This window comes from Acipenser ruthenus, chromosome 45 (genome assembly GCF_902713425.1).
Source record: "Acipenser ruthenus chromosome 45, fAciRut3.2 maternal haplotype, whole genome shotgun sequence".
Taxonomy (NCBI): Eukaryota; Metazoa; Chordata; class Actinopteri; order Acipenseriformes; family Acipenseridae; genus Acipenser; species Acipenser ruthenus.
The window spans coordinates 9598730-9619082 of NC_081233.1; the positions used below are offsets into that span (position 1 = coordinate 9598730).

The window sequence follows — 20353 nt, forward strand, 5'->3', positions numbered from 1 at the left end:
CCCCAGTCTTTCCTAGGCAACCTCAGCCGGCGGTGTACCGCCTCCTAGTCTGTTTTTGCAACCCCGCCCGCAACTCCTAGCGAAAAAACTAAACTGGTCCGTGTTTTTCTCCGCCTTCCTTTAAAAGAAAGCACGGGGGGGGGGGTCTTTACCTGGTCAGTTATGCTTAGTATTCCCATCTCCCGAAATCAGCCAGGGCGAAGCTCCTTCATGGGGATGGGGTGGAGAGGTAACTGGCGTTGGGTTTCGATTCGCAGGGTAAGGTTGCGGTTGCGTGTGTTTGCTGTTGTTGCTTGCCGGGTTTGTAAAGGCTTGCTTTGCAAAAGGGGGAGCGGAACCCGCCTATCGGCTTGGCGGAGAGAGGGGCCGCGCTTAGGCGACAGCGACACCGCCTGGTAGATTTCGAGTACTGCAGGAAATAAAAATAATTCCTAATAACGCCGTTTTATTTAATCTTTTAAAAATATATATATGCAATGCTTTCGTACACAATCATTTGAAATGTTATACTGAAACACGTGTGTGTGAGTGTGTTTATTATTAGATTTAGTAGCATGGATCCTAGCCTTGTTAAAGAAGCGAAACTCAATTTAAACTACTAGATAAGTTAGGAATGTCATTTACGTTTCGCTGTATTCTATATGCTCAGACATTATCTTCTGATTCCCTTGTAAAGTATTGTACGTTACGCTGTGAAGGCACAACATTAGCGCAAAGTAACTCGAAACCCAAGTGACAAAAAAACAAGGATGAAAGCAATCCGAAGATGCTCGTTGTGCGGTTGCGCTTATTGGAAACTACAACTCCCAGATAGCCTTGCTGACGAAACGCACTTCCGGATTTCTAAAAAAGGTCAGGCACGTCACTTTTTGTTCTTATGCAACATCATTCCAGGGGTGGCCTGGCAACCGTGTGACGTAACCTGCCGTGACAGCGGAGGCAGGCAGGCACTTTATCTGTAGCCGGTGTACTTGGCGGAAGGTCAGCTTTTTTGACAGGGACGTCGTCAGTAAAAGACGGAAAGATATATATATATATTTATATATACATATATTAGAAATGTCAGTTTATCGCTGACAGTTAGCCGTCGACAGTCGGGGACTGCTGGAATTGGAAAACGCCTTTTATTTCTCGTTAAGCGGCTCTCTAACCTGCTTCGTAACCGTGTCGTACTGTTTGAAGTGTCCGCCGCTTCCCGCAGCCGGTCTTCTTTCCGTTTAACCGCCTGAACGGAGCGGCGGCTGAGTTTCTGTCGGTTGGACTCTCGTCAGTCTCGAGATGACGGCGAGGAGCAGGATCCCGCCGTGCGCGCGGAAGCTGAGCGAGTTTCTCGAGATCGGAACGCCGCTGCGCACGAGCCGGAGCCCCGCCGCCGGGTACCCGACCCGAGCGAGGCAGCCAATCAGGTGAGAGCAGGGAGAGCGCGGCCGATTAATATAAAATAATAATAATAATAATTAATTAATGTCGGCTCTGTACATTTTGGAATAAACGTTATTTCAATCCATTCTTACGTCCCCCCACCCTATTGTTAGCATATTGCAGACGTGTGTGTGTGTGTGTAGCCTCCCCCACTTTGAACAGCCTCTCTCAGACAGTTCCTTGTTCAAGGTCTCTCGAAATAATAACGATAATTATAATACAAAATAATCCATTCCTTTGTGTCTGTTTGTAACAATTCATATTTCCAATGGTTTATATATATATAAAAAAGACAATAAATAAAACAACAGGCCATGTTGGGAGTCTAGTTTGTTTACATTCTCCCAAAGAGGACTAATCTTCGGGGTCTCCAACTCCCTGTTAGTTGATGTTTGTTTTTTTAAAGTAAGGCGTTAGACACGTTTTATTCTTCCACAGAATCAAAGAGCAACCTGTTTAAAAACCTGTCTGCTTGGGTCACAGTGCAGACCAGTCCCAATTTCAAACACCAGTGCTTGCGTTGGCCAGAACTGGGTTTTTGATTGGGCGTAGAGGGAGGCCAGTTGAAGACATGCCCCAGGTCCCACCTCATTGGCATTTTAAAAGCTTCACCTGTGATCAAATCCATGCAGCGCCTGCACAGACCAGAACGGACCAGGACGTTGCTATCAGCTCCTGGTGTTATTATTATTATATGAAGGTCATTGCGAGGGAGAAGTGAGAGCCACTGAAGGGGTTTGTTTTATTATTCCTGCGTCCGCGGTCACAGTGGAGACATTTTCATCCCGGGACACTTAACTGGCTAATGTACAGAGAAGCTGCAGGTTGGTTTGGACGTGTTGCAGTCCTGTGCTTATTTGAATTGAAGTCGTCGTTGGTCAGTTAAATTGTCTTCAAATGAAAGCAGTGTTGAACAGTCACAAGAAATATTGTGTCTCTAAAATATCCATTCCAAAAAAACAGAAACTGACCCCCAGCCCTGGCTGCAAAACCCTTATTTATTTATTTATTTATTTATTTTTTTAAACATAGAAAACATATTTCATGATTTAAAAGGATTTGGTTTCTCTCGTTGTGCCAGCAGGTACCTGTCTTCCTGCGGAATGCTGATGACCAGGGCTCCCAGAAGGCTGTGCAGCATAGACTGGGACGCGACCCTTCACCCCAGCAGGTCGTTCATCAGTTTCACCAACCCGCTGACCAATAAGAGGAAAGAGTACTCCGAGCGCCGGATCCTGGGGTGAGGATTTCGAAAGCACACGCACACACACACGGACACGCACACGTATATAAACGTTACCATATAACAGCGTAGCACCTGATTCTGAGCAGAAATCAGATAGTGATCAGTTATCTGATGCTCCTCTTCCTCCTCCTCCTCCTCTGTCACAGGTACTCCATGCAGGAGATGTACGATGTCGTGTCGAACGTGGACGACTACAAGGACTTTGTTCCGTGGTGCAAGAAGTCCGTGGTGGTGCTGAAGCGCTCCAGTCACGCCAAGGCCCAGCTGGAGGTGGGCTTCCCCCCCATCGTGGAGTGTTACACCTCCATGCTGTCCCTGGTGCGCCCCCACCTGGTCAAGGTAACCTGCTGCAGCTGCTGTTACTGGAAATGACGTACCCCCTTCGGTCACGACACAGCTGAGCTTACACCCTACACACTGTCACAGGATTAGCAGCAGTAAAATCACAGCTGAGCTTGTTACCCTACACACTGTCTCAGGATTAGCATCAGTAATAACACAGCTGAGCTTGTTACCCTACACACTGTCTCAGGATTAGCATCAGTAATAACACAGCTGAGCTTGTTACCCTACACACTGTCACAGGATTAGCAGCAGTAATAACACAGCTGAGCTTGTTACCCTACACACTGTCTCAGGATTAGCATCAGTAATAACACAGCTGAGCTTGTTACCCTACACACTGTCTCAGGATTAGCATCAGTAATAACACAGCTGAGCTTGTTACCCTACACACTGTCTCAGGATTAGCATCAGTAAAATCACAGCTGAGCTTGTTACCCTACACACTGTCACAGGATTAGCAGCAGTAATAACACAGCTGAGCTTGTTACCCTACACACTGTCTCAGGATTAGCATCAGTAATAACACAGCTGAGCTTGTTACCCTACACACTGTCACAGGATTAGCATCAGTAAAATCACAGCTGAGTTTGTTACTCTACACACTGTCACAGGATTAGCAGCAGTAAAATCACAGCTGAGCTTGTTACCCTACACACTGTCACAGGATTAGCATCAGTAAAATCACAGCTGAGCTTGTTACCCTACACACTGTCACAGGATTAGCAGCAGTAAAATCACAGTTGAGCTTGTTACCCTACACACTGTCTCAGGATTAGCATCAGTAAAATCACAGCTGAGCTTGTTACCCTACACACTGTCTCAGGATTAGCATCAGTAATAACACAGCTGAGCTTGTTACCCTACACACTGTCACAGGATTAGCATCAGTAAAATCACAGCTGAGCTTGTTACCCTACACACTGTCACAGGATTAGCAGCAGTAAAATCACAGCTGAGCTTGTTACCCTACACACTGTCACAGGATTGCTTAGCAGCAGTAAAATCACAGCTGAGCTTGTTACCCTACACACTGTCACAGGATTAGCAGCAGTAAAATCACAGCTGAGCTTGTTACCCTACACACTGTCACAGGATTAGCATCAGTAAAATCACAGCTGAGCTTGTTACCCTACACACTGTCTCAGGATTAGCAGCAGTAAAATCACAGCTGAGCTTGTTACCCTACACACTGTCACAGGATTAGCATCAGTAAAATCACAGCTGAGCTTGTTACCCTACACACTGTCACAGGATTGCTTAGCAGCAGTAAAATCACAGCTGAGCTTGTTACCCTACACACTGTCTCAGGATTAGCAGCAGTAATAACACAGCTGTCTAAACAGAGTCACCTGGACTTTAATCTACACAGAGCCAGCGCCGCGCAAAAACAATGCTTTAGCAAACAAAACATCCCCGCTTCGTGCACGATTTATTATTAATTTTTTTTTTTTTTTTTGAAATTTTAAAACGGTTTGTGTGAACTCTTATAATGGAGTTTGAGAAGGTGCCCTGGCAAAACTTAAAAAAAAAACATGCATGCATTGTAAAGTAGACACAGATAGGAAGGTTAATTCTACACACAGTGACTGGAGGGGATTTACACAGTGGTGTCCGATTAAACATCACTGTGAAGTGTTCAAAACTGAATCATGTCAGCGTTTAGGCAGAGGCGTCCTGGTATTTGTTGGCTGTAGTTTGACAGCATGTGTAAGGAGCCTTCACTCTCAGTGTTTTACGTGCAAGTGCAGGTTGCAATGTATTTCCCAGCTGGTGCGTATGTATGTATTTATTTATTATTTATTCTTTCTTTCTTTCTTTCTTTCTTTCTTTCTTTCTTTCTTGATGCTGATTCCCCGGCGCTCGTTCCCCAGGCTGTGTGTACCGACGGCAAACTGTTCAACCACCTGGAGACGATGTGGCGTTTCAGCCCCGGGATCCCAGGATACCCGCGCACCTGCACGGCCGATTTCTCCGTGAGTACGGACAGGAAAACCCGCCAGCGCTCTGCAATGCACCGTCCCACAGAGCCACACCAGCACGAGTCCTCCAGGGGGCACCCGGAACGCAAAACAGTACCCCAGCGACGGGACCCGGGCTCCCGCCGCACAGCAGTTTGATCCGTTCCTGGTTTTGGTAGGAGTTCAGTCAGACCCGCCTGTGCTTGTTCCCGCTACACTGGGGCTCGTAGTAAAAGCTGGAATGGGTGAAACTGCTCTTCGGTAGGAGTCGTATTGCCATCCCTGCTGCTACCAGGTATATGTCCTAATGGCACAGCAGCAGCATGTAGCTAATGGTTCCTTTTACACTGACAACGACCGTGCGTGTGTGAGAATATTAACTTTAGAAATGCCAAAACGCAAAACAGTACAAATATTTCAACATAAACGTTTTCAGCTTGCATACCATCATCATCAACCACAACCTGGGATAAAACAAATTCTCCCCCTCTCTCTCTCCCCTCTCTCTCTCTCTCTCTCTCTCTCTCCTCCCTCTCTCGCTCCCTCTCTCGCTCCCTCTCTCCCTCCTCTCTCCCCTCCCTCCCTCCCTCTCAGATCTCCTTCGAGTTCCGCTCACTGCTGCACTCCCAGCTGGCCTCAGTGTTCTTCGACGAGGTGGTGAAGCAGATGGTGGCCGCGTTTGAGAGGAGAGCTGGGAAGCTGTACGGCCCGGAGACGCGCATCCCGCGGGAGCTCATGTTCCACGAGATCCACCAAACGTGAGGCTCACCCTGGCTGGGACCTCCCTCACCCCTCCCTCCCTCACCCCCTCCCATACTCGCCATGCAGGACAGCCGTGAACACACACAACACACCCACAGAGCCAGCAGCAGGCTGGTCAAACTCCTGTTCAAAGCAGTTCTGAGCCATGCCAGGTTTCACCAGTAGCAGTAACAGGAGCCCTGCTGAGCTCCACTGAGGTCAGCAGCTTCATAAAGCACACACAGACCCTCAGTGCGAAATGTTTCATCTGTAAGACAATACTAATCAACACCTAGGATGACCAACGACAATACATCTGTTTTCAGTCCTAAAAGACCTTCAGTGATACAGAAAGAAGCCGCGTTGGTTCTAAATGCCTCCCCCAGACCTTCAGAAAATGTGGTGTGTGAGGCCTCAACCGTTCCAGACTGAACAGGAACGGGCTTGATGTGAAACCAGGACTGGCTCAGACTGAACAGGAACGGGCTTGATGTGAAACCAGGACTGGTTCGGACTGAACTGGAACGGGCTTGATGTGAAACCAGGACTGGCTCAGACTGAACAGGAACGGGCTTGATGTGAAACCAGGACTGGCTCGGACTGAACTGGAACAGGCTTGATGTGAAACCAGGACTGGCTCAGACTGAACTGGAACGGGCTTGATGTGAAACCAGGACTGGCTCGGACTGAACTGGAATGGGCTTGATATCCTCAAAACAGCTGCATCGAGCCTCCAATCTCTTAGTTCTTATTTATTACTATAGATACTATTATTATTACTATTATTATTATTATTATTATTATTATTATTATTAACAGCAGCATGATACAGCAATATCTAATTTATAATCTTTAACACCGTGTGTGAGTGTGTGTGTGTGTTATATATATATATATATAGATAGATAGATAGATAGATAGATATCTATGCATGCGCATGAGAGAAAGGACTTCTCTGTATTGTGTATATACTATAATGATGGGAACTTCTGTAAGAAAAACAGTTTGCAACGTGCTTACATACAAGAGCTACATATTGGACCATTTTAGTTTTAAAAGAGAGAAAAAAAAAGTATTTTTAATATTTGTTTTAAATAAATAAGCTTGTGGTAAAATCTGGAATGGCTCAAACATCTAGAGAAGCGGGGAGTCTAAATGTCATTCTGGTGCTTCCAGGTCAGGTCTGTTATTCTCAGGGTTCAAAAATAAATGCATCATCATAATAATAATGAGAGAGTACCTGAACAGGTGTGGGTTGACAAATCAAAAGGTGTTGATCGTGAGAGAGAGAGAGAGAGAGAGAGAGAAGGAAGGAAAGAATGTCTTTATTCACATTAAAGGGCATGTTTTATGGCAAGAGAAAAACTAAATCAAAGTAGGAAAGTCTTTTTTTTGACCGCGCTGGTGAGCCCTTTTTGGGTCAGCCACGTTGGAGAGATGTGAAGATCCAGTCTCTTGTGCAGTTGGTGGATTTTGTGAGTTTTCAAATAAACCAATCAGTGCTTTCAAACCTGCATTCACAATCCGTTACTTTTCAACAGCCAGGAGACTGACACCCTCACACACAAACGCCTAAACCTTCACGACAAAACCTTCTCCGTGTTCGACCTGGAGTCCCGGTGATTCGTGCTCCACCTGTGCAGCGAGGCTGTGAAACTCTGTGCCTGGGGCATTGAAACGTCTGTGACACAGGATTAGCCAGCGGGATCAGTTACTGCTGGGCAAGCCCGATGCTTCTCGGTGCCCAAACGACTTCAGTGTAGCAGACACGCGTTTCCAGGTCCACCTGCCTCTCAGCTTCCATGCCAGTAACTGTGTCGGTGTCTCACATCAGCGGCTCCTGTTTCGATGTCGTCGTAGTTCTGATCCAGTCGATGCTGTTCTGTTTTTTTTTTTTTTTGGTGTGCGTTTGGGAATTGACAAGGGAAGCCAAGCCTTTGAGGCTCATAAGCCGGTGTTGCATCATTTGTATTCTTGTGTGTGTGTTTGAATGAAGGGTAATCTCCAGTCAGCGTTTCTGTAATCAGTGTCCGTCGTCCACCCCCTGAAATGTAACATCCCTTTATTAAAACAAAGACAAACCTTTGACACAGCTACAGCATGAACTGGTTCTTCCCTAGCGAGGCTGTATGCAGTTTTGTTTTTGACCAATCATACAATAAAGACCTGCTTTCGTTGTTATTGTCCCCCTCCCCCAGATGTAACGGGGTCGTGCCTCTTGTTTATTTGCTGCTGTTTGTTTGTTTGTGATGCTGTGTATTTATTTGCTGTTCTCTCTTCTTGCCAGTGCAGATCAGTGAGAACACAGTCCCATCAGCTCAGCTGTAGAGCTCAGACTGTGCAGCGTACCGCCCTGCAGCGCAAACGTGTAGCATCCCCCTGTAGAATGAACACACGCTGCTTCATAAAGTCACATGAAACCTGCTGAATAATGTTACGCTGACAAATTGAATCACAGACCGCTGCTTTGTAGTTTTATCATATACCTAACCAAAAATGTGACATGGAACACAGGACTGCTATTATAGCTTCTGGGAGACTCAATACCATTTTGTTCTTTCTTTCATTACATAATGTTAAATAAAAGATTTAAATTATGTTCATATATATAGTTGTTTTTTTTTTACCTGCAGATTTAAACTAATAAAATCACTGGTGTTTGTGGGGCAGGTTGGACTAGAATTTCAGTGGATTAAAATTACAATAGAGTAGGATCATGGAAAAGCTGTAGAAGACTGTGTGTGCTTTGAGTTTTATTTGGGTGGCTTCGCTTTGTGACGGGAGGCGTGTTTCCGAAGTGCAAACACTGACGCTCTTGTTTGCTCAGTTCAGGGAGAATGGAAATAACTCTGGAAACGTCGTGACGTCAAGTCAGGGGACACCCTGTGCCAGCCGCAGCCTCTCCAAAGGGCAAGGGGGCAGGGAACTGGAGCAGACTGCCAGCCTCTGGAAGTATTTATAGAAGGGACGGGGACAAGAGCACAGGCTCATGGAGTGAAGCCTCTCCATTAGGACAGCATTGACGAGAGCTACCCCATGATGCAGTGCTGCAGATCTACTCTCTCACAAACAGACCTGTCTCTATGTATAGAAGCTGCATCTCCCCCACCTCACCGCTGCCAGATTCACACGCTTAAGAACAAAACCTGCACAAGAATGATGGGAATTGATGTCATCTATCGCAGGGGCGGGAACAAGACTCCCATTGCACAGCAGTGTGATCCAATCCTGGTTTTACTGCGAGTTGAAATTAAACAACACCTGCGCTTGCTCCCTAGACACACTGTGGCTAATCAAGCTCGTAGTAAAACCTGGAACGGGCGATGAAACTGCTGTGCAACAGGAGTCTTTGTTTCCATATATTGATATATTAAAAGGCATGCAAGCAAGCCACAGTCTTATAAAATAAATAAAAGGACACCTTGAGCAGTCATTAATAAAAACATTTATTGTTTGTTTGTTTTTATTTTCTCATCTTTCTTTTCCCCCCCAAACCCCTGTTTTGTTTTTATTCAGAACAACCTGAGGTTTGGGATCAAACCCATTTACACAAAATCAAAAGATTTATACACACAAGCACGCTCACAGCGTGAGAGACAGCGATCAACCCTCAGCTGCAGCCTTAAAATAGGGTCTGGAAGTAAAATAAAATACTAACACAAAAGAGCTGAAGAGCCCAGAGGAGAGTCTTTATCACGTAGCGTGCTTAAAAGCAAGCAGGAGTGTACACAAGCTATCAAAAAAAAAAAAAAAAACACACCACACACAACAACCACCACACACACATTGAGCAAGCTTAGGAAAGCGATTCCAACTCATGCGATGCTCAACAGCGAGATCAACCACTAGGACCAGTAATTAACCTCCGCAGCCCACAGCGGCCGCCTCGTCACCCTATCAGGAGAGCAGACGGAGGAGCCAATCGCAATCCCAGAACCTCAAAAATCAGCAGTTTTATTTTTTTGCTCTCAACGCCGGTCGTGTCTATATCTTCAGTGGTAGCAGCAAGACGACAAAAATAAAAACCAAAATATAAATAAAAAGACATTGGTGCTGTCAAGTGAGTTTGTATAACTGTGACCGAGGAGCTCGGATTAAAATCAGGTTCTGAAACGCACCTCTGTGTTTGTGAATGCCTTTATTTTATTAAATTACAGTACCCGCCCCCCCTGTCCCCCTGCATTTTCCAATAGCCACCCCCTGCACTAAAGAGACATTATAACCCCTTTAGCCAAGAGAGCTAGCGTGGTACTGCAGAAAGCACCCCACAGCACCCCCTGCTGCTCCCGGCCTGACAGTGCAAGCATTTTTTCAGCCACAAGTTTCTGATAGAACAGGCAAATAGGTCTCTAACCCTTTACTGCCCAGGGTATGTTCCCATGCCTATTTTCTCAATGTCAGGAGATTGCTGCAGAAAACTGGGAATTCAGCGTCCTGTTCCCCAGCCAGCCCAGCTGATTTAGAGATATGCTTGTTTGTGTGTGCGTTTTAAAAAGGTACAGTCATTCATTTTTGGCGTCTGCTTTATTCTTTTTCATACAAAAAAGCAGGCAGGGCAGGGTGGGATAAAGGCTCCTCCTAAAAGGGTTTAGACTTCATTGTTTAAAAAAAGTTCAATAACGCTGCTTAACTGCATTCATATTATCAGTTTTTAATTTTTGATATATATTTTTTTTTTATTCTGCACTCGCTGCAGGAACCCGCCCAGGTTGAAAACGGAGAGAGAAAGACCTGGTTTTTATGCCTTGCCAGCGTGTAACTGCATGGACATGACAAACTAGCCAGGGGCGAGGCTGAGGAAACTCAAACGGAAAAGCTGAATGCGGTTTCCACTGCTCTACGATGAAGACGAGCTTAGCACCGACCCACAATCCCCCTCTCTCTACAGAAACGCTGAATAGGATCGCTTTGCAATGTAAAGATTGCTCACAGATTGAAAAAAAAAAAAACCAACAAAAGTTAAAATAAACGCACAGTTCCCACCCATCGCTTCTCCCCACCCCACCCCACCCCACCCCACCCCACCCCACTCCACCCCCACATGATGTTCTCAGCCTAGAACTTCCAAGATCATTTAAATTTATTCCTTTTAATTACTTTGTTTAATCTCATCCCTAAAACACTGTTTTAAAGTTGCACGATAAAAAAGATATACTTCATGTATATATATAATACAATACAACATCCTTCAGGTTATTTCGGACATAAAACAGAAAGCCAAGGGAGGAGAAAAAAAAAAGTGAAATGAGAAACGCGAAGACGACTGAAGGGGTTGTTTTATTCGGGAGCGCCGGGCGGAGCTGGGTTCAGTGCAGACCCTGTTTTTTGTACACACGGTAGTTTGACTCCTTCATGTGTGGTATTGGAGTGTGCAGTGGAGACTGCTGGATATCGCAGCAGCGCACACGCTAGCACACCGCAGAGCAGGGACACGGGTGATCAGTGGAAACATTATTACAACGCACGCGGATGTCGTCAAGTCGGTTTTCAAGCAGCGAACGACGGAAAAACCAACTAATCTGTGGTTTGCAAATAAATATAGTACAGTGGCTCACAAACGCCATGCAAAACACAGTATACATTAACCACCGTCTCCCGTCAGTTCTGTTAGCTTGTTCTGATTAAACCCGTCTAGGGCTGATACGATAGATTACATAAAGTCTGATAAAGACCCTCCTTTATTAAAAAAAAAAAAAAAAAAAATTTAAAAAAAAGTGTACTGTCACTAATTGACGGCGTCCGGTTCCCCCCCCCTTGTTATTTTGTCGAATGGGTTTGTTTGCTTGCTTGCTTGTTGGTGTGTCCGTGACTATGTGCCCCCCCCCCCACCATCCCGTTTAACCGGACTTCGCCCCCACCAGCTTCATGAGTCCCTCCGTGCTCATGCTCTTCGGTCTCTCCAGGGGGAACCCCAGGGCTCGGCTCCAGATCAGCTGGGACAGCACTCCCAGGGCGCGGGACACCCCGAACAGCACGGTGTAGTAGTTCATCTCCGTCATCCCGTAGTACTGCGGAGGGGAAGGGACAGCACCAGCCTGATTATTAAAAAAGACTTAGCAGAAGCTTCTATCCAAAAGAGACTTCCACAGACTAGCGGGTGAGCTGCGCATCACAACTGCTGCAGTCGCTTCCAACCTCGTTTGTTCAACGTCTCGTCCGAAGGACGGAGCACAAGGAGGTGAAGTGACTCGCTCAGGGTCCCACACAGCGAGCCAGTGGCTGAACCTCCTGGTAGCAAGTCCCTTTCTGGGCCACCAAGCCTCAAGCATGCTACGCATCACACACACTCAACCTAACACACCCCAGTCTGTTGAGTAAGGTCCCGGCTCACCTGCAGCAGCACCCCGCTGTGTGCGTCCACGTTGGGCCAGGGGTTCTTGGCCTTGCCCTGCTCTAGCAGCACGTTGGGCACGATCTTGTAGAGCTGAGCCACCAGCTTGAAGAGAGGGTCGTTGGGGAGGTGCTTCAGGGCGAACTCGCGCTGGCAGGTGTAGCGAGGGTCAGTCTTCCGCAGCACGGCATGGCCGTATCCCGGGACAACCTGCACACAAAACAAATCCATCTTTATTCATCACTGCACGCCGTTTCATAAAAATCACAGCACACACCCCCTTAGATGAACTGTACACCTGCAACGCTATGTCCTCAGTGTCGTCCTGTTACTTCTTAAGAAACAGGATCTAAACCAGCACATTCGAGAGCGACTCGAGCATCACGAGGAGGAGAATGACCAGACGGACGACCGGGTCCAACCCGTCAGTGCATTTTAAACCCTGTTTCCTGCACCTCATTACAAAAATAAGAAAGTTAAAATCATATTATTTATTTGTGGGACACATGTCCCTTGTATCTTAGAGTTGAACCCCTAGCTCCAAGCTGCTCTGGGATGTTAATAACACCCTTATTGCAGAGCAGCAGTGTCACCCATTCCAGGTTTTAACACCAGCTTGATTGGCCATGGTGTGTGTCTTATTAAACTCAGTGAAACCAGGAGTGGATCAGACTGCTATGCAATGGGAGACTTGTTTCCACCCCTGCTTTAAGCTATGCCCATGTAAAAGGCCCCCCCCAGGTGTTTTGTTAAAGCCCCCCCCCCAGGTGTTTTCCAGTTCTCTTACCCGGCCAGACTTGAGGGTGTTCCAGATGTAATCTCTGAGCTTCTCATCAGACACCTCCCCGCCTAGCTCCTTCTGCAGCTGTGTCAGCCACACCAGCACCTCCTGCAGGACACACAGGGGAACACACACCCACAGGTTAACACAGCAAGAACCACACCACCAGCTGTATTTAAGTCATCAGCACGCTCCGACCCGGTCTCACCTGGTTAGCCAGCCCGTGGAGCGGCCCTGCGAGCCCGTTCATGGCGGCGCTGAATGACAGGTAGGGGTCGGACAGGGCGCTGCCCACCAGGTGGCTGGTGTGGGCACTCACATTGCCCCCCTCATGGTCACTGCACAGAAACACAGAGAGCTGTATAGCACAATACACACCGATGACATGACACAGACTAAAGCACAGACAGAGCCTTCCACAATGCTTAGAAACTCCAAACAGGCAATTCCTGTAGCCTTCGCAATGGTTCAGCTTCACTCGTGCTATTCATAGTGTGCAGGGAGGGGTATGAGGGATGCCTGCAGACCTTCGTGTGGATCAGAGGCTGTATGCAAACAGACTTGGGTTTAATGCTGTCTAGTGCAGACTTGCACAGGTAACTTGCTCCAAAACACACCCTAAAATTACTCCAGTAAAACCGATCATCCTCTAGCCAGGTCCTCCCTGTACTGCAGGTCAGAAATTAAAAAAAAAAAAAAAACACACCCCATGATTTCTGTAAATCAGGGCACGAGAGATCAGACTCCCCCTGTACTGCACTGCATGTCTGATGAACAGAGGAATCAGGGCACGAGAGATCAGACTCCCCCTGTACTGCAATGCATGTCTGATGAACAGAGGAATCGACAGAGTGCTGGAGCGAACCGTGTCCCTGTGAGTGTGTCTGTGTGGTGTGTCCCGGTGTGTCTCCGGGGTACAGACCTGTGGATGGTGAGGTACAGCCTCATGAGCTCAGTGAACTGGGCCTCGCTGTATCCCAGCATGTTGGTGAAGTTGTGAGACCAGTCCAGACTGGGGTCGATGGCTCCAATGCTGCTGCCCTCCCTGTACAGGTTACGGTAGATCTTGGCAGCGATGCAGGGCAGCTTGGCGATCAGGTCCATCGAGTCCTCATAGATGAACTGCAGAGGAGGGGCAGAACACAGGGGTCAGGAGGCATCCTGCATTCCGGGGCATCAGGGTAGGGACAGCCAGGAACGTTAAACCACAATTAGGACCCATTAGCGAAAGCCTACTCAATTACAGCAGCCCTGCTCTGCACCGAACCAGGCGTGTTTGTTCATTCTATAGGGGTGGGTGGGGGGGGATGCAAAACATCTGTCCGGAGCTGTAGCTGTGGAGCACAAACTGAATAAACTACAGCACGTTTACAATGTACTGCAATGGATTAACCAAACGAGTGAATCAGAGGGAAGTATCTGTACACGCACGGATGAAAGCCCTGCCCCTCTCCGTCTCCGAAGCCTCTTACCTCCCAGTACTTGGCCTTGTTCACCCCCTCGGAGTAGGCGCGCGCGAAGCTGCTCTCGCTGTTGAGCGCGGTGATGGCGGCGCTGAACTGGGACATGGGGTGCAGGTTGGTGGGGAAGTTATCCAGCATGGTGACCACGTGGGAGGGCAGGGCCGCCCGCCTCGCCCACTCCTTCGACAGCCAGCTCACCTGCGCAGAGAGGAGCCGGGTGAGCAGAGAGCAAGCACAGCGACGGAGCAAAGCCGCGCTCGCCCAGCCAATCAGAACAGCACGACAGAACATTCCCGCGCGCGCTGCGCTGCAATCCCCGAGGCTTCTCCTTCGGGAGGCGCACTCCCCTCCCCTGCACTCTGCGTCTCCTACAGTCCCGGGGGTCACTTCTCAAGCACAGTATCTCCCCTCCTGTATCCTCCGCACCGCGTGCTCTCTGCTCACCTGATCCTGCGTGGGGACCTGGCCAGTCACCAGCAGCCAGAACAGACCCTCGGGAAGAGGCTCCTCCCCCCCTGGAGCTTTGGGGAGGAGCTCCTGGCATTCCGGAATGCTGGAGCCACGGAAACGGATGCCCTACGGAAGAAAAATATATCACTTGATTAATACAATGAATTATATTCATGAATGAATTATAACTTAATTATACGGAGGGTTATGAGAAATCAGGGTTAGAGCTGAGAATGTAATCTGCACACCTCATCAGGGTCCAGGACTGAAGTCTCATACACCAGACCCTTCATGCCTCTCATCCCTCCGTAAACCTAAAAAAAAAGAGGAACAAATGATTAACCATAAAAACAGGCTGCAGCAACTGCTGGTTAGACAGCCAGAGTTACACAAACTGACACAGTCCCGCCCCCCCTCCCTGCATGGGTGAAGTGCAAATACTAGACAGCAATCTTCCTGGACAGAAAGCCACGGCCGACTCATCACACAGACGTGCCCAGTCAAGGACATTCACCCAGCCAGTGACGGGTCACAGCCCTCTCCCAGTGCCCCGTCTGTCTGAACACTCCCCATGCAGCGGCTCCCTGTCATGCAGGGTGAAGGTAGAGGCCACGTTAATGAAACAGAGGCTGGAGCTCTGCCAGAGGCAGTGAATTGCAGAGGAGAGTGGAGGAGTGGAATGCAGGGTGCTGCCGGAGAGTCAGCCAGCAGCAATGAGGGAAGTGACTCAGGGATCTCTGAGTCACACAACGATACGATCCAGACCACAGCTGCTTCACAAATCAACTAAAAGCAAATATGTCCACCCCTGTATTTAAAATCACAGCTGGAGAAAGGGTGCTCCCTCCAGTTCAGGGCAAGCTTCAGGCATGGAGACTGACCCGCTCCCTCCCTCACCCCCCTAAGAGAAAGGGTGCTCCCTCCAGTCCAGGGCAGGCTTCAGGCATGGAGACTGACCCGCTCCCTCCCTCACCCCCCTAAGAGAAAGGGTGCTCCCTCCAGACCAGGGCAGGCTACAGGCATGGAGACTGACCCGCTCCCTCCCTCACCCCCCTAAGAGAAAGGGTGCTCCCTCCAGACCAGGGCAGGCTACAGGCATGGAGACTGACCCGCTCCCTCCCTCACCCCCCTAAGTGACAGGGTGCTCTGAATCTCCGAAGCCGCACACTCACCATGTCGACTGTGATCTGGCCGATGGTGGTTTTGCCATGCTGCTCTTTGAATTTCTTGATTCGGGTCTGTTCTTTGGGAACGAGATCTGAAAGGATGTCCTTCAGGTTCTGTTGGTCAGGAGAACAAGCAAAAGAGATAATTTATATCACTGAAGAATTAAAAACAGTTAACACTATTTCACAAGCATGCAAAGCCAGCGTGAAAACAGGCTGCGGGCTGCAGCCGCCCGCGTGACATTAGCAACGCTGAAGTTCCATCAGGAAACACTGCGGCTTGGACACAGCACGGCTATATTACTGTACTGTGGCCTGTCAGTCCTGTTAGGATCTTCCCAAAATAAAAAACTACTCACCGTTGAAGAGCTTACGTGTCTAGCAGCAACGAGCACGCAGGCAGCATTCTGCAAAGAGAAAACAAAACACACGTGTGCAGTGAACTTCAAAATACGAACACATGAATACGACGAGCCAAATGACACTCAATCACAAACGAAAAAAAAGGGGCAGACGCGGGTTCATTAGGGACGATAGACTGTGGGCAGCCATGCAGGGCAGCTTGGATACAATTCTGCTGCCCCGCCTTTGAAAGAATGACTCAGGAAAGAAAGAGTTTGGTACGCAGAATGGAATGCACACCCGGCAGTAAACAGCGATTTCAGAAATGCATACACCCTGATACCCGAGGAACCAGCAAGACCTGAATGTATCTATTGTATAAACGCTGGGTTACGCGTGAATTCCCTTAAGTATATCAGCACTAGACTGCAAGACTCACGTAGCATTTAACAACCCTGCTGCAGTGTTGAGAACGTGTCTCCCCTGATCAGCGCCCCACTGACTGGAACGCATGTCTGTGCACATAACCAGCGAACACCCAACAAGACAGAGCTGCGTTAGCCCTCGCAGAGCTGCGTTAGCCCTCGCAGTGCTGCGTTAGCCCTCGCAGTGCTGCGTGTCGTGTCAGGAGAGGAGTCGCGATGAACACATTATACCTGCAAGACGTGAGGAGGGAGGCGCTGAGGAAGCACAACAGCAAAGCTTACCGCTGGGTCACGCTGATGCCGAGATTATAATCTGTGATTTAGGGTTATACGGCTGTCCTTATCTAGCGTGTGGCGTTATTGAAATGTGTCATAAAAGAAATAAAACTATTTTGTGTTCACGGGTTACTGCTGAACAGAGTTTGTGTAGATTTCAGAAGCATCCAGAAATCACTGTACTAAAATGAATTGAAAAATGCTGCACAGCAGTTTGATCCTTTCCTAGTTTAATAAAGACACACCTGAGCTTGTTACCTAAACGCTGATCAAGCTCCCCCACCCCCCACAATGCACCAGGAAGGATAAACACTGAAGCACGCTGGCTCCAACTCCCCATCATGACATCACAACCACCTCTCACTGAAGCACGCTGGACTGTCAACAGTTCAGTCAATGATTGTCAAACACAGCACTGACAGCCGTGATTACACGGCTGCCCTACCCGGAGAGACTGACTTGACCTGCCGAAACAAAACAGGGTCAACGACTTGCTTGAACGGATACCATTAACACAAGTCTATGAACCTTTCACACCCCAGACAGATAAACACACAGGCCTGATAACGCTCCATGTTACTGGAGCCTCTGCTCAGGCCCTATCCTTGCAAGACTAACATGGGCAGCAGTGTGGAGTAGTGGTTAGGGCTCTGGACTCCTGACTGGAGAGTTGTGGGTTCAATCCCAGGTGGGGGGGGACACTGCTGTTGTACCCTTGAGCAAGGTACTTTACCTAGATTGCTCCAGTAAAAACCCAACTGTATAAATGCGTAATTATATGTAAAAAATAATGTGATATTTGCACTCATTGTAAACTACACTGTTTAAATATTAATCTTGCATTGTAATCCTGTGCTGCTCTGTCACACCTGTAAGTCACCTTGGATAAAGGCGTCTGCCTAAAACACTACACAACAGACACGTAACAAGCAGAACTCCACTGTGGATCCAGGTCTTGCCACGATATTATAGCAATGCTAGATTTCAATAGATTGTTGTATTAACCCTTTCAAGCTTGTTCAAACTGGTTTTATTTTCTTCTTGAAACACATTCGAGAGCGACTCGAGCATCACGAGGAGGAGACGGAGCGTTCGCACGACCGGATCCAACCCCTCAGTGCATTTTAAACCCGGTTTCGTGGACCTCGTCGCAAGAAGAAAGGAATTTTGTTTTCAGTGGGACACACGTCCGTTGTAGTTAAGGGTTTAAGTGTGTATGCCTCATGCAGTAGTTTATGATATGGAATAAGCCACGTGAATGTAATAGGCGAGAAAAAAATTAAATGCGAATTATAGTTATACATCAAAATCCTCCCCCCAACGCCTAACACCCCCGTTGCTCGCAAGCTGCAGTAATCCATTCATTAATCTAAATGTTATAGATAGATAGATAGATAGATAGATAGATAGATAGATAGATAGATAGATAGATAGATAGATAGATAGATAGAATACACTTCAATCGTTTTGTTTTCCTAGAAACCCGACTTCCAAACACGATCCACAAAAACAATTAACTCTGTCGCTGCAGCCGCTGCCTTACACCCCGGGGGGGGGGCCTCCCATTAATAATACCCACATCTACCTTACAAAGCTTTACCAGCCCGGTTTACCTTAGCGCCTTAGCGGACGAAACCCGTCAAAAAAATACGTCTAATTAATTTATTTATTTAGTTAGTTAGTTGTTGTATCACGAGCCTGTATTTCTCGCGTGTAAAAAACACACACAGGCCACGAAAAACTGCCCCCCCCCCGCCCGGGAGACGCGGTAACGAGACCGGCGAGGCGTCCCTCCTGTCTCCCCGGGTCTTACCTTGGCGTTGAGGAGCCCGGGGGCCGCCCTGCTCAGAGACAGAAAGGACATGGTGTCGTTTGAAGGGAGAGCCTGGCTTCGTGTTTTTAATGATTAAGCCGCTGCCGTCGCTGCGCGGATGTGAAGGTGCCCCTCCTGCTTCGCCCTCACTGAAGGTTGAGCAGGGTCTTGCTGCCGCAAGAACAGCCACTTCTGATTGGAGGGCGGGCGGCAGAGCTCTGACGCCACTAGCATATCATTTGCTAGGCAGCTTCTTGCCGACGCGCTGATTGGCTGACGCGCTGGTCAGGGAAATTGCTATTGGCTAGCGAGGAACTCGTAAAAGCTTCACGGAGTTTGGCTGGCGAAGCAAACTGCCTGATGTAAAGTGCGCTGTGCTGTGCTGTAATTTATTAAATACAAACCGTATCCAAATCTGTTTGTTTGTTTTTTAAAAGAGATATGTTTATCAAATTCAAATCATAATAAAAAATGTGTAAGACATAAATCTTATTTGAAGCACAGGCGTTCTACGGATACCTATTTTTGCTGTGTTTGCTACTTTGAGTAATTTTAAAAAAATGTACCCAGAAAAAAAAGTTTCGTGTAATAGCTTTTATTTGCTCTGTGATTTTAACTATCCTGGATGTATTAATATGTAAGTTAAGGTTTATAATTTCGTTTTATATTGTACACATTAAAAATAACACAATTACAATACGCGTTAAATGACCCGTGCCATCTATAAGAGGCGTACCCTGAACGTTTAAATGTTTGCTTGAATGAAATACAACGTGCTTCCAAACCAGCACCTATAATGAACCCTTCAGCTGCTGCATGTCTTAGTGTATCATGCCATTGGCTCACAGGGGCTATTGTAACACATTTCAAAGAGAAGGACGCGGCGTGTTTTCAAACAAACAAACTAACACTGCTTACCGTTGTGATAAATCACATCGTGCGAATGAATGTGCTTTACCATAACAGCACTATGTGCACAGCTTCTGTTTTCAATAACCCCTCAAGGCACTCGGTAACGCATTTCCAAATGGTCGAAATGCTCTCAAGCAGCCTACACAGCCCGTCTCAGCAGGTGCTAGTTAAATTTCAGGTCGGAGAAGTCCCGCATTTCCGACACGATTAGAGCTAGCAATCTGAATAAACTTCGACCCCCAATCGCAGCTGTGTCAGTTTGACAAGCCAGGGCTGATAGCTGAGCGCTATTTATATGACAACACGCAATCGGGCGATGGTCTGGCTACAGTATACACTGTACACAGAGAGACCTTTACTCCGGAGGCGAGATAAGCGGTGTGTGTAGCGTGGGACTGCGTGTGGTGTGGCTACTGGGAAAAAATCCAGCAAAGGATTTCAGGGCAGCGTGACCTTCACGACTATCCCAGAAATAAACTCCCAGCTGTACCTCATATGGGGAAGATTAAAAAAAACAAAAACTCTAGTCTTTGCATGGAGACATGGGGATGACGCAAATAAATACACGACAGCCTCGTATGAGGATGCAATCCCCCCCTCCACTTATAATGCAATGGGAACAAATTGAAATGAACACATAAATAAAGTTTCAGGTGTTTTCAATATTTCATGCATGAAATGG

The 20353-nt window shown here is 47.6% G+C and overlaps 3 protein-coding genes across 5 annotated transcripts in view; 1 reads left to right on the forward strand and 2 right to left on the reverse strand.

Moving 5' to 3' along the window:
• LOC117400875 (serine/threonine-protein phosphatase 6 regulatory ankyrin repeat subunit C) overlaps positions 1 to 336 on the reverse strand; it is a 31378-nt gene extending 31042 nt beyond the window's left edge. Inside the window, exon 1 of the mRNA XM_059013068.1 lies at positions 153 to 336. Coding sequence (XP_058869051.1) covers positions 153 to 179 — 27 coding nt within the window. The 5' untranslated portion in view covers positions 180 to 336. The remainder of the gene's footprint in view (positions 1 to 152) is intronic.
• A 451-nt stretch (positions 337 to 787) lies between these two features.
• On the forward strand, positions 788 to 8315 carry LOC117401015 (coenzyme Q-binding protein COQ10 homolog A, mitochondrial). 3 transcript variants are annotated; one of them, XM_034919042.2, is made up of 5 exons: positions 788 to 1406; positions 2504 to 2662; positions 2815 to 3007; positions 4885 to 4986; positions 5566 to 8315. In XM_034919042.2, the coding sequence occupies exons 1-5, from the start codon at positions 1279 to 1281 to the stop codon at positions 5731 to 5733; spliced, it is 750 nt and encodes a 249-aa protein (XP_034774933.2). In that variant the 5' UTR covers positions 788 to 1278; the 3' UTR covers positions 5734 to 8315. The 3 variants fall into 3 exon arrangements, with proteins under 3 accessions (XP_034774933.2, XP_033857291.3, XP_058869133.1); XM_034001400.3 differs by having other exon boundaries at positions 2507 to 2662; XM_059013150.1 differs by having other exon boundaries at positions 788 to 981; positions 2507 to 2662.
• A 2672-nt stretch (positions 8316 to 10987) lies between these two features.
• LOC117401014 (citrate synthase, mitochondrial) lies at positions 10988 to 18963 on the reverse strand. The gene is made up of 11 exons (XM_034001398.3): positions 18760 to 18963; positions 16263 to 16310; positions 15910 to 16017; positions 14986 to 15051; positions 14732 to 14863; positions 14297 to 14485; positions 13747 to 13946; positions 13033 to 13162; positions 12831 to 12932; positions 12044 to 12253; positions 10988 to 11720 (listed from the first exon to the last, which is right to left on the reverse strand). Exons 1-11 carry the CDS (start codon positions 18808 to 18810, stop codon positions 11550 to 11552), a joined length of 1407 nt encoding a protein of 468 aa, XP_033857289.2. The 5' UTR covers positions 18811 to 18963; the 3' UTR covers positions 10988 to 11549.
• Between the last annotated feature and the right edge of the window lie 1390 nt (positions 18964 to 20353).

Coding starts and splice junctions, on each gene's coding strand:
- LOC117401015 (XM_034919042.2), top strand. CDS start 1,279: ATGACGGCGAGGAGCAGGATCCCGCCGTGCGCGCGGAAGCTGAGCGAG. Junction 1,407..2,503: donor CGAGCGAGGCAGCCAATCAG/GTGAGAGCAGGG, acceptor TCGTTGTGCCAG/CAGGTACCTGTCTTCCTGCG. Junction 4,987..5,565: donor CCTGCACGGCCGATTTCTCC/GTGAGTACGGAC, acceptor CCTCCCTCTCAG/ATCTCCTTCGAGTTCCGCTC.
- LOC117401014 (XM_034001398.3), bottom strand. CDS start 18,810: ATGTCCTTTCTGTCTCTGAGCAGGGCGGCCCCCGGGCTCCTCAACGCC. Junction 14,486..14,731: donor AGGTCCCCACGCAGGATCAG/GTGAGCAGAGAG, acceptor CTCTCTGCGCAG/GTGAGCTGGCTGTCGAAGGA. Junction 13,163..13,746: donor CTGTACCTCACCATCCACAG/GTCTGTACCCCG, acceptor GTTTCTGTGCAG/TGACCATGAGGGGGGCAATG.